Source organism: Dysidea avara, chromosome 3, assembly GCF_963678975.1.
Source record: "Dysidea avara chromosome 3, odDysAvar1.4, whole genome shotgun sequence".
NCBI classification, from domain to species: domain Eukaryota; kingdom Metazoa; phylum Porifera; class Demospongiae; order Dictyoceratida; family Dysideidae; genus Dysidea; species Dysidea avara.
The window spans coordinates 17,442,788-17,457,655 of record NC_089274.1 but is presented as its reverse complement, the minus strand read 5'-3'; the positions used below and the strand labels follow the sequence as shown (position 1 = coordinate 17,457,655).

The 14,868-nt window shown below is 38.7% G+C and overlaps 1 protein-coding gene across 1 annotated transcript in view; it reads left to right on the top strand.

Annotated features, from left to right (window-relative positions):
* Window positions 1–13,583, top strand: part of LOC136249835 (phospholipid-transporting ATPase ABCA3-like) — a 37,830-nt gene extending 24,247 nt beyond the window's left edge. Inside the window, exons 15-43 of the mRNA XM_066041961.1 lie at window positions 441–722; window positions 1,029–1,147; window positions 1,774–1,920; window positions 5,600–5,689; window positions 5,751–5,850; window positions 5,900–5,984; window positions 6,035–6,214; window positions 6,614–6,885; window positions 6,938–7,120; window positions 7,527–7,594; window positions 7,647–8,439; window positions 8,496–8,636; window positions 9,899–10,015; window positions 10,065–10,235; window positions 10,283–10,393; window positions 10,449–10,531; window positions 10,584–10,652; window positions 11,290–11,497; window positions 11,578–11,661; window positions 11,707–11,806; window positions 11,855–11,958; window positions 12,022–12,051; window positions 12,115–12,272; window positions 12,322–12,388; window positions 12,472–12,575; window positions 12,632–12,724; window positions 12,774–12,951; window positions 13,233–13,358; window positions 13,412–13,583. Of these exons, the coding sequence (XP_065898033.1) occupies window positions 441–722; window positions 1,029–1,147; window positions 1,774–1,920; window positions 5,600–5,689; window positions 5,751–5,850; window positions 5,900–5,984; window positions 6,035–6,214; window positions 6,614–6,885; window positions 6,938–7,120; window positions 7,527–7,594; window positions 7,647–8,439; window positions 8,496–8,636; window positions 9,899–10,015; window positions 10,065–10,235; window positions 10,283–10,393; window positions 10,449–10,531; window positions 10,584–10,652; window positions 11,290–11,497; window positions 11,578–11,661; window positions 11,707–11,806; window positions 11,855–11,958; window positions 12,022–12,051; window positions 12,115–12,272; window positions 12,322–12,388; window positions 12,472–12,575; window positions 12,632–12,724; window positions 12,774–12,951; window positions 13,233–13,358; window positions 13,412–13,462 (4,314 nt within the window). The 3' untranslated portion in view covers window positions 13,463–13,583. The remainder of the gene's footprint in view (window positions 1–440; window positions 723–1,028; window positions 1,148–1,773; window positions 1,921–5,599; window positions 5,690–5,750; window positions 5,851–5,899; window positions 5,985–6,034; window positions 6,215–6,613; window positions 6,886–6,937; window positions 7,121–7,526; window positions 7,595–7,646; window positions 8,440–8,495; window positions 8,637–9,898; window positions 10,016–10,064; window positions 10,236–10,282; window positions 10,394–10,448; window positions 10,532–10,583; window positions 10,653–11,289; window positions 11,498–11,577; window positions 11,662–11,706; window positions 11,807–11,854; window positions 11,959–12,021; window positions 12,052–12,114; window positions 12,273–12,321; window positions 12,389–12,471; window positions 12,576–12,631; window positions 12,725–12,773; window positions 12,952–13,232; window positions 13,359–13,411) is intronic.
* The last annotated feature ends 1,285 nt before the right edge of the window (window positions 13,584–14,868 follow it).

Genomic DNA, 14,868 nt, shown 5'->3' with positions numbered 1-14,868 from the left:
CTGCCTCTGATAGGCTGTTTTGTGGTCTGGTGCCTTCAGTTACCATCCTCATCCATTTTGTAGTCTACCTCTTGCCTACCCCACCACCCCCTACCCACCACCCCTTTTTTAGGACTCATGATATAGCAACACTGTTAAAAAACCATATCTAAAATGGTGGGAGGCTCTACAAGGATTACCTTAGCCACCAAATGCTCTTAAAGGTTGTGAATTTCTCCATCTTTGTTGAAAATCCATGTGCATAGCTGCCAAGGCTGATGAGTAACAATGCTTAAAATATGTTTTTCTATGATTTAACAATGCACCCATACGGGTGGTTTTCTAAAATCCAGTCACATATAATCATCCATATCTCTTGTGTTTCACTACTTTTATTGCTGAATCTTTACTTTATTTCTAAAATTAATGATTTCAGTGTTCATACATATCTGTATATGTAGGTTATCAGTGGAGCTAAAGTTGCTGTGAATGATTTGTATCTGAACATGTACCAAGATCAGATCACTGTATTGTTGGGTCATAATGGAGCTGGAAAGACCACAACAATGTCCATGCTAGTGGGACTGTACCCTCCCACCAGTGGTGATGCCATCATCAATGGATACAGCATCCTTACTGACATTGATAAAGTCAGAGAGAGTCTTGGACTGTGTCCACAACACAATGTACTCTATGATAGACTAACAGTGAGGGAACATCTCAACTTCTTTGCTAGACTGAAGGTAAAGTACACTGACATTTACAATGACTTTGTTACTGAGTTATACAAGTCTAGTAGGAATCATATCACTAGAATAGGAGTAAACCTTATATAACATTACAAGCAATCATTCCAAGTTACAATAAGAGTATATTAATGAATTGCATTTGGTGTAGCCATACTACAAATAATTTACTGGAGCTATTGCCCAGACAATATACATATCTACCATACAGCAGTTATGGCACTTGTCACCCTCCTCTTTGCCTCAGATTCATTTCAACAACTATGATGTTTTACTCTTGCTATGACATAACTTATTTCACAGGGAATGTCTGGCCAACAAGTCAGACAAGAAGTGGATTCCATGATTGCAGATCTTCAGTTAGTGGATAAGGCTACTCAGAGATCTGCTGTACTTTCAGGAGGACAGAAGAGGAAGTTGAGGTAATAGTGCATGCATGTGTGTATATGTATAGTGTGTGTGCGTGCGTGCGTGTGTGCGTGCGTGTGCATATGTGTGAGGCAACATAGCCAAGTGGCTAGAGCATCAGCCTGGTAATCAAAAGGTTTCCGGTTTGATGCTCGGTTACACCATTGTTGTTTCCTTGAGCAAGAAACTTTACTCACATTGCTCCAGTATACCCAGCTGTTTAAATGGGGACCTGGTGGCTTGGTGTCAACTGGGGAAGCAGCCCACCCAGCTGTAACATCAATAGGTACCTGGCATTGACTGGGTAAGCAAATACCAACTGTCCATGTCTCACACAGTGGGTGAAGGTCCAGGTGGGACTTTGGGTGCCCACACCTTCACCTGTGGACATGGTACAACCTCCTGTGGGTTACTAGCCCTGCCCCAGGAGGGATTTTCCTAGCATCTGAGTAGTGCACAGGTGTCCCAGTGCTGGTTCACTGGGTAGACATGACCATGCTAACACGGCAGCTGAAGGCTTTGCTTTGTTTTTGTCTGTCTGTGTGTATGTGCGTGCGTGCGTGCGCCCATGTGTGTGTGTGCCCATGTACGTGTGGTGTCTCCATCTTGTGTTACTGTTATGCCATGTATATACCTGTAGTGTTGGGATAGCATTAGTGGCTAATTCTCAGTTTGTCATTTTGGATGAGCCAACATCTGGTATGGACCCATATGCCAGGAGAGCCACATGGGATTTACTAACCAAACACAAACAAGGAAGAACCATCTTGTTAACTACTCACTTCATGTAAGATAACTGACTAACATGTGTCAAGACATATGGTGGTGTATTATGGGGCCAAGATTCTACACCATGGGTAGATTGACAGGAAGCTGAGTGTGGGATTTTTTCTGCATTCTTCACGTTTTAGTTAAATGTTTCAGACTCCCTGTATCACAGGCTTTAAGCCTTCTCACAGATCCTTAGTGGGATAGCATTCACAAAACAGAATAAGGAAGTTCATGCATGCTTAGTTCCACCTTTTCCATTATAGCTGCTTGCCAAGAAAGCCGAATTTGATCTAATTCACTCCACCTTTCTCAAGATATAGGAAAGAGTTTGATGACCTTTTTTCTGCTTAAGGTGTTTATGAGATCCAATTCCTTTTTTTGCATACTTTACAAAAATTGTGACACTTTATAAAAATTGTTATTAATGCTAATAAACTTAATTGCCATGAAATGTGGTACAGATAAAGGACATGTAAAGGTGCTAAATTTGCTATGAAATCTGATAAATATTATGGACATGTATTCATGTGAAGAAAGATCAAACTTTTGCCATAAACTGCATATGGAAAAACCTCACTGTATTTTTACCTTATCAATGAAGTTCTAGTGCTTAAAAGTAATGTCATATGTTTACCAAAAAAGTAGTTGTATATCAGGACACATGATAGTGTATTGTGTGTCAAAGAAATTCTATGTGTGTTATGTTAGAAACCCTCAAACATGTGCAGTCTATTACAACAATATAATTATACAACCAAGTACTGAGAATAATGCAATGAAAGTATGTCTAATATATGCAAAACTACAAGTACCATAAACATGTAACAACTGGGAATATGACTGCTTGCCAATTTAGAAATTTTGTAATACTGTTCTATCACTGAAGCCATCATTAAAATCTATCAACATTAATATCATTGCAGCCATTTTGTGTAGCCAGTCATCAACTGGGTCAAGGACTTGCTTTTACCCAATTTCTTATTATCTACAGATGGAAGACAGAAGTTACAATAGTATTGTACTGCCGACTTTGTTTGACTATTTGTTAAAATACACTGCACATTTTTGAGGCCTTCACACATAGAACAATCTAGATTCTCCATTGATTGATCTATGAAATTAAAAGCTTTTACTATTGAGTATAACACACTGTATATGCCTTTGCACTGCTGTTAAGTCATCCTGTTGTATGTGACCCGGTCCTAGTATTCAAACAGTACGGTAGTACTATTTTAAGTAGGGATCACCCCTATAGTGACATGCGCCACCTAAAATACCACCTTAAAACATATCCTAGAGACATCTTACTCAATGAAAATCACCTTTATGGAATAATATTAATCCATCTAACATCAAACAGTGAGAAAACACTTACAGGAGGCTGTATATAGAAATTTTTTAAAAAAGCACCGAAACTCGAATTTTTGTCTGCCTGCCTGCCTGCCTGCCTGCCTGCCTGCCTGCCTGCCTGCCTGCCTGCCTGCCTGCCTGCCTGCCTGCCTGCCTGCCTGCCTGCCTGCCTGCCTGCCTGCCTGCCTGCCTGCCTGCCTGTCTGTCTTGCAAGGCTGGAGGCCAAACGTGCACGGCCACTATTTTATGCCACAATAATATACTCACCAGTGGCATGTCGTGTGCTTTTTGGGGTTCTGACAAATGTGTTCCCACTGTGCCTTGTGTTTTTATCTTCAATCAGGCTGGTTGTCTTCTTCATGCATATCAAGACATTAATTTTTCATATCAATACTTTCCTTGAGCAGCATATTTAGACACCACAAAATTATTATGATACTGTAAGAGGTACTGGACACCTGGTAGATACCTGTAACTTCATGATATGTTTGAGACCATGCTCATTAGTGATCTTGGTTGATTAATAATGATCAAGCACGGAGACCACACTTCTTAGCAATCTATTTACTCTAACACAATGACCACATCCCCTTATTGGTCTAGCTGTATTTACATACTGTTATCACAGTAAAAATATGAAACAGTGACCATGTGCCTCTTAGTGGTGAGAGGCTGACTCGAGATTCTAATCATCCTAATAGAACAGTCACATGTGTATAGCTGTATGCTATAACAAAATTATTAATTTAAAAATGAAGTAGGGATCCAAGCAATAAAAGTAGTGAAACAAGAGATGAATGATGGTATTACAGCATAGCTCTATGGGAAATCCCTACTTTGGCATTGAACAAAATAATTGTTATAACATGCCAATGTCCCACAGAGCTATGCTGTTTCATCTCTTGTCTCATTACTTTTTATTGCTTGGATCCCTACTTCATTTTTAAATTAATTATACAACCAAGTGCCAAGAATAATAAGAAATGTGGTTAAAATTATGTCATAAAATTAATAATAAATAAATAAATAATTAATGTTCTCGAAAACTGCAAGGCCTAGAGACATGAACTAAGTGGGGATAGATTCGCCTGTGAATGAAGGCACAAACATATAATGATTACACCTGTTCATGCTGATGACTTAAACGTATGTGTAATTCTATATAACACACCCATGCTGATTGTGCAAAAAGAGAAGATTAGCGACCATCATTGCAGGAGGCACTGTATGACAGCTATAGTCACAGGCCATCAATGTGAATTCCCGGTGGGATGGTTAACAAAATATTCCTGTAATGCATGTGACTGCTCTATCAGAGTGTTTCGATTGTTTTAGTGAAATGATTCCAAACAATGCTGCAAAGACACATTGTGCTGTAAAATCCAACCTATCCAACCTGTAAATTGCATGATGACCTATTATCAGGCATTTTCCGTGGGTCGTTTCTGTCCCATTCCTGTTTTCCTCAAATTCTACTTACCCTAGCTTATTTGTTTTTTAATGTAAGTTGCATTTTAGTATTGTGATTTTCTGATGCCAGTTAAACTCCCTTACCTGTGTATGCACACATATCATTTCCACCGGCACACTCACTGTTCTGAGTGCTAGCTATGGCACTGTTTATACATGCCCAATGGGTAGGTTGTCACATTGGTGTATGTACTTGGTTGTATGTGATCCAGTCCTAGTAATGTACTAGTAATAATAACAAATGGTTGAATAAAATGTGCTATACAATTACAATTTCTGCCTTCAATAATCATCATTGTGTCTGTAGATAAAAAACAAACCCCAACGCCAGCTATTGGCTGGTTTTGGGGCCTTGCAAAGTACAAAAAATAAATGAAATTCACACAAAAACAACTGGTATGTATTTACATAATTGTAGCCATTTCTTGGAAATTTCACAAATTTTTCACTCGCGTATTTTAAGGCTGTACCCTGTTTTTTCACAGCTTAGCTGTTTTGTGTGGATTATAATGATTAGGCCACTTCTCTGTTTCCAGCTCTAAATATTCCCCATTATTCCGTATTCTTTCATTATTTTCCAAATATTCTTGCATGCTACACAGAGGCTCAGTAAAAACAATTATTCAGTTAGCTGGCATGTCAGTGTACTATCAAGCCAGCACAAATTCATGTTTGTGTTTTGCAACTTAAAAACGAAGGCGCAAGCATTAAGCATGCTTTTATACAGCTTTTTATGGTTGTGCCAAGCAAATAGTGGCTTGAAAAAAGCTGCCAATCTTATAACGGAATAGTGGAAATGGACCACCTACCCGCATGCAAATATGCCTGCCTGAGCCCAGGACAGGAAACAGAATTTATTTGGGGTGGCCTTATAGGGATGAAGCTGATCTATTGGGTGATCGTATTGCCATTATGGCTGAAGGACAGTTGAGATGTAGTGGATCTTCTCTGTTTTTGAAGAGCAGGTTAGTCAACATATACTAAATGTTAGCTCTCAATGTGGTAATTACTGCAACAACACAACAGGTATGGAGTGGGTTATCATATGGTTATCACAAAAGACAGACAGTGTAACTCATCTGCTATTATCAACCATGTAACATCCATTATTCCAGGAGGAAAGCTGGTAATTCTCATTAACACATGATTCAGTGTACCATACTGCTCTATTCTAGTCCAGTGATGTTGGAGCAGAATTGTCATTTATTCTACCAAGTACAATGGCCTCAAAATTTCATATACTATTTGATATACTTGAAGGTACAAACAGCCATACCACCCACGCTGTAGACTAATTTTTTTTTTGTTAGATCAAAAGGAACAACTTGGTATAACTGGTTTTGGAATCTCTGTTACAACAATGGAGGAAGTTTTTATGAAAGTTGGTGACAGTGGCGTTGATGAGACTGCCCTCACTAGTAGTAGTTCTCATAACAGAGTTGGTGTAGTAGAGACCACTCCATTAGTTGATAATGTCACTAAAACTATCGGTAAGACACGAACACACACACACATACACAGTGCACACATGGAACCAATGACCCACTGAAATTCCAGCAGCAACATGTGCCACTGACATTGTGACAAGTCCACCAATCTGTGTCTGTTCTAAGTGCAACCTCCACATAGATACCAGGTTAGTGCATGCCCAGTGATACCATCAGACAGTTGTCTGAGGTAATCAACCTCAAAATCATCATCAGCATTAGTTGGCTAATAGCTAGTGATCACTATGAAGATGTGCTGACCAACAAGGTGTTAAAAACACATAACCCTACACACACACACGCACGCACACACACACACACGCGCGCGCGCGCGCGCACACACACACACACCACTACTACATGCCTGCCTTTGTATTGCACATGTGTTGTATTTCCATACAGAATTCAACACTGGTTTTGTTCTGTGGATACAACAATTTTATGGCCTCTTTGTGAAACGGTTTCTTCATTCCTTAAGAAACTGGCGAGCCATCATAACGCAAGTTTTCCTACCCATCTTATTTGTTATTCTTGGACTAGTACTTGTTGAGACAGTACCTGAAGTGACCTCAGAAGATGAACAACGACAACTAAGCATGAGTAAATCTGCTTTACTGGATGATAACATTATAACATTTTTTGCTGAGTTTGGCAGTGGCAGTCCCATATTTAAGGTACACTGATTAGTCAAATTCTCTTCATGTTTTATTCATGTAGTTCTACTAGAATTCTACTACGATAGATGAATATAAACTGGCAATTGGAGCTACCAAACTAGAAAATCTTTTGGATGGTATTCAGTCTATAGTCAATTCTACTAGAGACAGGACCATCACTAATATAACAGATTGCTGCAAAGCTGAAAGTTACCAGATCTTGGATACCTACTGTGCATCACAGAACACTACTGTATGTCACTGTTGTATCATGTAGTTGTTTTTTTTTTTCTTATGTGCTTATTCAGATGATTTCAAAGTTCTTTGTGGCTTGGAAGTGCTTAAGAAGCAAAATTTCTGCAAAGTATTTTTGAAGATGCATGAAAGATTTAGTGCATGTTTTGTGCCTAATTACTAGTTTTTGAGGAAATAATTTTGTGGATTTTACAAAAACTGTTGTTTGTCAAAAAAAATCTTATCTTTTTTAAATAGATTATTCAAATAAACTAAGATTTCGGAGTACCTCCTAAAGAACTATTGAATTAGTAGTAGTAGTAGTATATGTAAAAGACGCATACATTAGTCTACTATCTACCTAAATCTTTGTGTGTGCATTGTGCATGATTTCTAGCTAATCATTTTGCTATTAATTTATGCAGGAATATTTACGTGCTAGTTGTGCAAATGATAGTAATTTTGCCTATTCCAGATGTCACAGTTGTATGGAGTAAGTAACTGTTGTATTAGCTGTATTAAATGATCCCTGTGTTATGTTTTAGTTGTCGTAACACGTATCAATCACATCTTGCTAGTTGCAGCTTCCCAAACACTAGAAATAATGACTACTTTTCAGCAGATAATTTTTGCCCTTACCCACCCAGTATCTCTGTTACTGAGCCACTACCTGTTATGGCCAATAACTCTCAGCCATTGGAATACATGAGCTATTTTGTGGATGAGGAACTTATGAGACTTGCAGACAAAAGATTTGACACTAGTGATTTCTTCAGAAGATACATGGCAGGTTTTGTCATCAGCAAACGTGAAAATGCAGTCTCCCATTGTGGAACAAATTATGTTAGGACCATTAACAGCACTGACGATGAATTGGATACTAAAGATCTTGCATGTCTGATGCTTGGCTTTACTCCCATTGTGGAATCCAACCCATTGTTCACTGATAGTAGTTTTAGACAGTCTATTATATCCAACTTTAGTCAGTTTGAAAACTGCAATAACAATAGATCTAGAGAAGGAATTATTTCTTGCTTATTTCTAAATCATCTGATTTGGGCATATAGAATGGACTCCACTGTTAAATATCCTAATTGTAATAATATTAGTTTATCTGATGCTTATGAAGTATTGGTTGATCAAGGAGTTATTGAACATGCTGCAAATATCAGTGGTGACTTCAGAGTGGATGGTGCTGTAAGACAAGTTTCTGATTACTCGAATACCACTAATACAACTAATACAACTAATACAACAGCTACTAATGGTTACCTAGTTGGTCGACAGTATGCACCACTGACGGAGATTACAGGAGCAACCATCTATTACAACAATCAGGTGATTATATGTATACTTATAATAACTCTTGGTGTAACCTATTACATATTCTCCAGCCATTCCACATGCCTGCTGCAGCTCTGAATGCTTTCCACACTATCTACTTACGTCACATACTAGAGGAGAGTGGAGCTATAGAGACTGGCTATACCATCACTGTTAACAATCATCCATTACCTCGGACTGCTGCAGGCGAAGTATGTATTCATCAGACTGTGCAATGGTATTGTATATTAGGGATCATTAAGGTTTGACCTTTTCTGACCAAAAATATCACCCTGAAACCAGCCTCGCAATACCTTCATGGTACCTTGGCAGTATTGGCAAGCCCAAAAGTGTCTACTACAAAGCAGCCAAAAATGCTTCTGATAAGTTGCTATAAAAATTTATTTTGCAGAATTTTCAGCTGCCTTCCCTGCCCTGCCCTGCCCTGCCCTGCCTTGCCTGCCTGCCTGCCTTCAGACAAGCGTAACTCAACTGCTAAGGCTACAGGCCTGATTTTTTTGCTGTCAGATGTCACTTCAGCCGAACTGGTGCCTTTAGGCATATCGCAGTACGTCCAATACATGTTTCTTGAACTTATCTGTGTCCTCCTTTGTGTCCCTGATTTATCTTAGCTGACATCAAAAGCTGTCAATTTGTGGTAGCGCAGTGTGATGGAATCATCCAAATTTTTGACTGGACTGATTGCAGAGGTCGTCGTAACACTGTGTAATGGGCTGAACATAGCTTAAAATGAAGCATAATGGCAGTGCTTTTCAGTACTAACTAATAATTGATAGTTGGGGTGTGCATTCAGACATGTAATTGATTTAATGGCATGCCTGGCGTCATTCTTCCTTTTGATACAGTATGTGCGGGTTCATTAGTCATAATTATGTTATAGAAAAAGTAAACAAACAAGTAGAAAATTTTTCAGTCTGATTAGGGATTATCACAGCCAAAGATAAGAAGGTCGCCTACACCTGCAGATGTAGTAGTGGACACTTAATCCCTAATTCAGTTATGGGATCTGCAGGTGTAGGCAACTTCCCTTGTTTTCTATTTTTATTGCTATGATTAGGGCTCTGCAATATTGCCAAAAACCTTTATTCAGTACATTTCTAAAATAATACCTTGCTCTTGAATGGATACTGTGCAACAAGTGTTGAATTGGATTGGTATGTAGTAAGTGGCAAGGCAAAAAATCATTTTGCACTTAGCTACCCATTCTGTAAACACATGTTTATTTTGATGCCACAACATCTACTTCCTTGTATTTTAGTATTAACCACTATGATATATTCAATATTTCGGTACCACAGTTTGGTATTAGGCCTTGCTATATAGTATTGTGGCTCTGTTGGTACCTCAGTATGACTAAATATAGGTATATTGCAGAGCCCTAGCTGTAATGATCCCTGATCAGGCTAAGTTTTCCTTCTACTTGTATTTAATAAATTTGATCATATATTCACAGGTAAGTGCAGCAGCGGATACTTTCCTTGGCTTTTCACTAGCCAGTACGGTCATCTTTGGATTGTCCTTCCTGGCAGCTAGTTTCATTCTTTATCCTGTGGCTGAGAAGGCTTCAAAGGTATTGTACTACATATACACATAATAAGGTACTACTACCACCACCACAGGCTAAACACATTCAGTTTGTCAGTGGAGTACATGTCACCAGTTTCTGGACATCTGCATATCTCTGGGATCTCATTAATTGTTCCATACCTGTTGTTGTATCTGTGATATTGTTTGCTGCTTTTCCAATTGAGTCATACAGGGAGAACATTGGAGCAGTTTTCTTGTTGTTTGTGAGTTTTATCAATTTGTGTTTATGAGTCAATTCTTTGTGTTGCAGTTGTTTTTCTGCTGGTCCATCATTCCATTTGTTTATGCCTTTTCATTTTTGTTCTCCAATTCTCTCATTGCATTTGCCCTCACAATTCTACTGTCCTACTTCTCAGCCTTGGTGAGTTTACAGCATTAGGTCAACTTTTTCCACTGTATATTTGTTAACATTACAGTTTTGTCTTATTATTGTGTTTGTGCTGGATGATGACGATGAAGAAATTGCTAGTAATATATTTATACTAATGCCAAGTTATGCGTAAGTTGTTACACAATGATGAACTTATCTCAACCAACAATGTATTATTTAGGTTTTCACATGGACTCGCTCAGATTCATACCAATTATGTCATCAAGGATGCTTGTAAAGATAATGTATTGTAAGTCAGTAACCTGTGGTCTTGCCGGTGGTTGTTTACTACATTCATCAAACGAAAAATTAGCAAAGCCAAAAACAAAATGTCCTTAGGGTTAGCTTACTTTCTGCATCATTAACGTTCAGATAGTCTAGGCATTCAATACACCAATGTCCGGCACGGTGGTAGTGACACAATAAACTCGAAGGATAATTCTTGATGCCACCATGCACCCACAGTTTGTCTATTAATAGCTTACTTTCTGGACAAGACAAGCATCATTCTAGCCCAGCTTAGTAACTACTCAATACTGGCACTATTCTCAGGTAATGTTATGAATGTCACACTGGTACAGTGGCACTGACACAATCAACTTGACTTAAGAATAAATTCCAATGCTAGCATGCGCAGTTAGTCATTTTTTCTCACTCTTTCTTAACACCTAGGAACATTTTCTAAATCACTAAAAATGGATCGACATTCATTTCTACACTGTTAAGAGCCCCTCAGATGATGTGGGCTTAACTGCCCACAATTAACTACCTCGGCCTGCAACCTTTGTAATTAAGTTCATGGGTAATTGTCCTCGGGTCTCTAAATAATGCAGAAACCTTGTCATCCCGAATACTAAGTACATGTATACCTTTATTCCTTGTGGTAGAGTTTGTGCTGAAAGAGGATTAGAATTTACTGATAACATTTTGGAAGTCTCTTATCCTGCAATTGGTGCTAACATCATTGTAATGGCATTGGAGGGAGTTGTGTTCTTTGTGCTCACATTGTTATTGGAACAAGGTTTCTTCATACACAAACTGGCATCTTGTTTTGTAAGGAGAAAAATTGAGGCAGCAACAGTTCATCCTGATGAGGTTATGCGTGTGTGTGTACATGTGTGCTTACACGTGTGGGTGTGTGGTTACTGTGCTCTCCATTGAATCCACCCTGACAGGATTCTGATGTGGCCCAAGAAAAGGTTAGGATTGATGCTGCAGATCTTAATGATGATCTTATTCAAATTAAAAACCTTAAAAAGGTTTGTGCATGCTTTTCCTACAATTATTAATGCAAGGTATCGCAGGAGTATAAAACGTGGTACGGAGGAACAATAAAGTATGCTGTCAATGGACTTAGTCTTGGTATTCCTAAAGGAGAATGTTTCGGGTTGTTAGGAGTGAATGGTCAGTGTATTACCTTGTTTATAATTGAGAGTCATCTAATTTGGGTAGGTGCTGGTAAGACAACCACTTTTAAAATGTTAACAGGAGACATCAGACCATCCAGTGGTACAGCTATCATCACTGGATATGACATAGTTAGTGACATCAGAAAGGTACACATCTCCACATCACTACCGTACACTTCATATACTACATATACTACATGTACTACACAGGTCCAACAACACATTGGATACTGTCCACAGGTATTACTATCCAGTGTTTGTGTGTGTGTTGTGTGTGTGTGTGTTATCTTATTTGTTGTGTAGTTTGATGCTCTGATAGATGATATGACAGGATATGAGTTGTTGTGGTTGTATGCTCGACTGAGGGGAATACCTGAGGCAGAAATTGAGGATGCTGTAAATAAAGAAATCAAGCGTCTAGACTTATCACAGCATGCAAAGAACACTTGTGGAAACTACAGGCATGCATCATGCATATTTAAAAACTCTTAGTCTAATTTAACACTTTAGTGGTGGAAATAAACGTAAACTTAGCACAGCTGTTTCCCTTGTTGGTAGTCCATCAATTGTACTGTTGGTGAGTATTACTAAACTATAGTGCATGCATGTATTGCTTTGTAAGCTTACTGACAGCTCCAAGATGTAATAATACTTTAATAGGATGAACCTACTACTGGTATGGACCCAGCTACCAGACGTCATTTATGGGATGCTCTTATTACAGTCATTAAGGCTGGCAAGTCTATTGTACTCACTTCCCACAGGTCAGTGATAAACAGTCTAAAGGTAGTTATCCTGATTGTATGTTGTCCTACTGTAGTATGGAAGAGTGTGAGGCTTTGTGTACCAGACTAGCTATCATGGTAAACGGAGAATTCAAGTGTCTCGGTGGAATACAGCATCTCAAAACAAAGTGAGTAAAACAAGTACTAGGTGCGCTAGTAGTATTATTCTCTACTCAGATTTGGTAAAGGATACACTCTGCAAGTTAAAATTGATATTACTCAACAAGATGTGCCACTTAGCAGTGGAATAGCAGCCTCAAATGTCGTAACATCACCATTCATAAATGCCACTGCAAGCTTCCATGACTTCATTAATAGCACATTTGAACATGCAGTGCTTATTGAAGAACACCAGGTACATTGCATGCTGTAAGAAAGGGCATGGCCTTTCAAAAATAGGCTAGTATGGAAAAGATGTGATGTCAAAGGTGACAACCAAGAAATGGCTGCAATGATGTTATAGTATCAATTACTTTGTGTGCAAAATCATTGTGGCCATTCCTTTTGATATCACATCTACTATTTTTGGAAGGCCATATCTTTTTTTCACAGCTTGGCAGTTTTGGTTGGGATATAGTTTCCATGAACCTAGAAGTCCCAGCCTCTCCTATATAATATCTGTGCTTTATTCTACAGGGTGCAATTTCATATCAACTTAGTGGAGACAATTTATCATGGTCTCAAGTTTTCCGTAAACTGGAAGAAAACAAAGACAGGCTGTTAATAATAGACTACAGTGTAAGCCAAACTACATTGGAGCAAGTAAGTTATAAATGAGCATGATAATATATGTCTTTATTTTTCATTGTAAACAGGTATTCCTTAACTTTGCTAGGAAGCAGCATGTAGAAGAACTTTCTAGTTAACTATGCATTTTCAGCTGATAAACACACTTAATTGATTGATAACGTTTAATACTGCATGTGCATGTTGTATTCAGACTTTCTGTTCTTAACACTCCTTGGTGGAGGTTTGACTGAGAATTTATATTCAGCGAAAGGTATGCTTTCTTAGAGGACTAAAACCAATGACTCAACCTGTACAATGCTTGGTTCAATCATTCACTTGATCTGGACTTATCCAGAGCCCAAAGACATGAGTGAGTGTGGTAGAGAATGTTTTGATGATCTTGATGTGTCATTGAGTCTGGTACCTCCATGGAGCAACTGGTGATTCCTCTAATCGCAACAAATTCATTTAGGTATTGCTGGGATACAAATTTATGCTGATGTAGCATCCAAGTAGTCACCTCATTGAACCATTCATATTGCAAATAAGGAACCTATTGTGCGTGAATGATCCAGCTTTTGTAGTAGCACATGGTGAAGGCATTTGTATTGTTCACACTGATGCCTCATCCTATACACCCCTGAGCTATTGAGGACTGAATCACATCTCTCCTTTTGTGGTTTAAATTAATGAATTGATGCGCCAGCAGGCAAAACACTTCATTGAAAGATTATCATTGTCTCTTGTGTGTGCTGCAAGACTGTTTTTGTGTGTTTGAGTTTGAGGATGGTATTAACTATATATGTAGAAGGAGAGCCAGAAGAATGTGACTTTGTACGTGACTAGTACAGAACCCTAGATCCATCTGTTTCTTCTGGCTATTAGGGCCAGAAGAAACAAGAAAAAAACCTGGAATATTGCATGCTACACTATATAATTATCGTGCATGCAGTTGCAAACAGATGGCCACCAAAATTATAGTATTTACTTGCATGGTTTGCAGTGGGACACACGGCGCGGGTTATAGTGATATTTGCCAGTGCATGAGAAGTGCATGATCAGTCATCAGTGTCCGCTGTTGCAAGTCACTATAATATACAAAAGATCATGCATGTCTCTCATGAGAATTGGAAATGCAGCAAAACTGAGTGAGTGAGTGTATAGAACATGAATCAATGATGAAGGTCCAATATTCAAACTTTAATTGTTTGCCTGTATATACCTGCACAGGGGCGGATCCAGACTTTTAAAAAGGGGGGTTCCACTTTGAAATTGCAACTTCAGCCTAGCTGTATAAGTTGAAGACCAAAAAAAAAAAAAAAGGTCATCACCTGCTGACAATAGCTGCCACCTCATCAACTATATTTCCTTCCTTATTTATAACTAGATATATAGCTTGCTACACTGCTCCTCAAAAGACCACTGTGACTGCTCTATTAGAGTATCTCGATTTGACTGCTCTATTAGAGTATCTCGAGTGAGAAGGCTTTTCAAAAGGGGGTTCCATGGAACCCTTGGAATCCCCCCTGGATCCGCCCCTGCT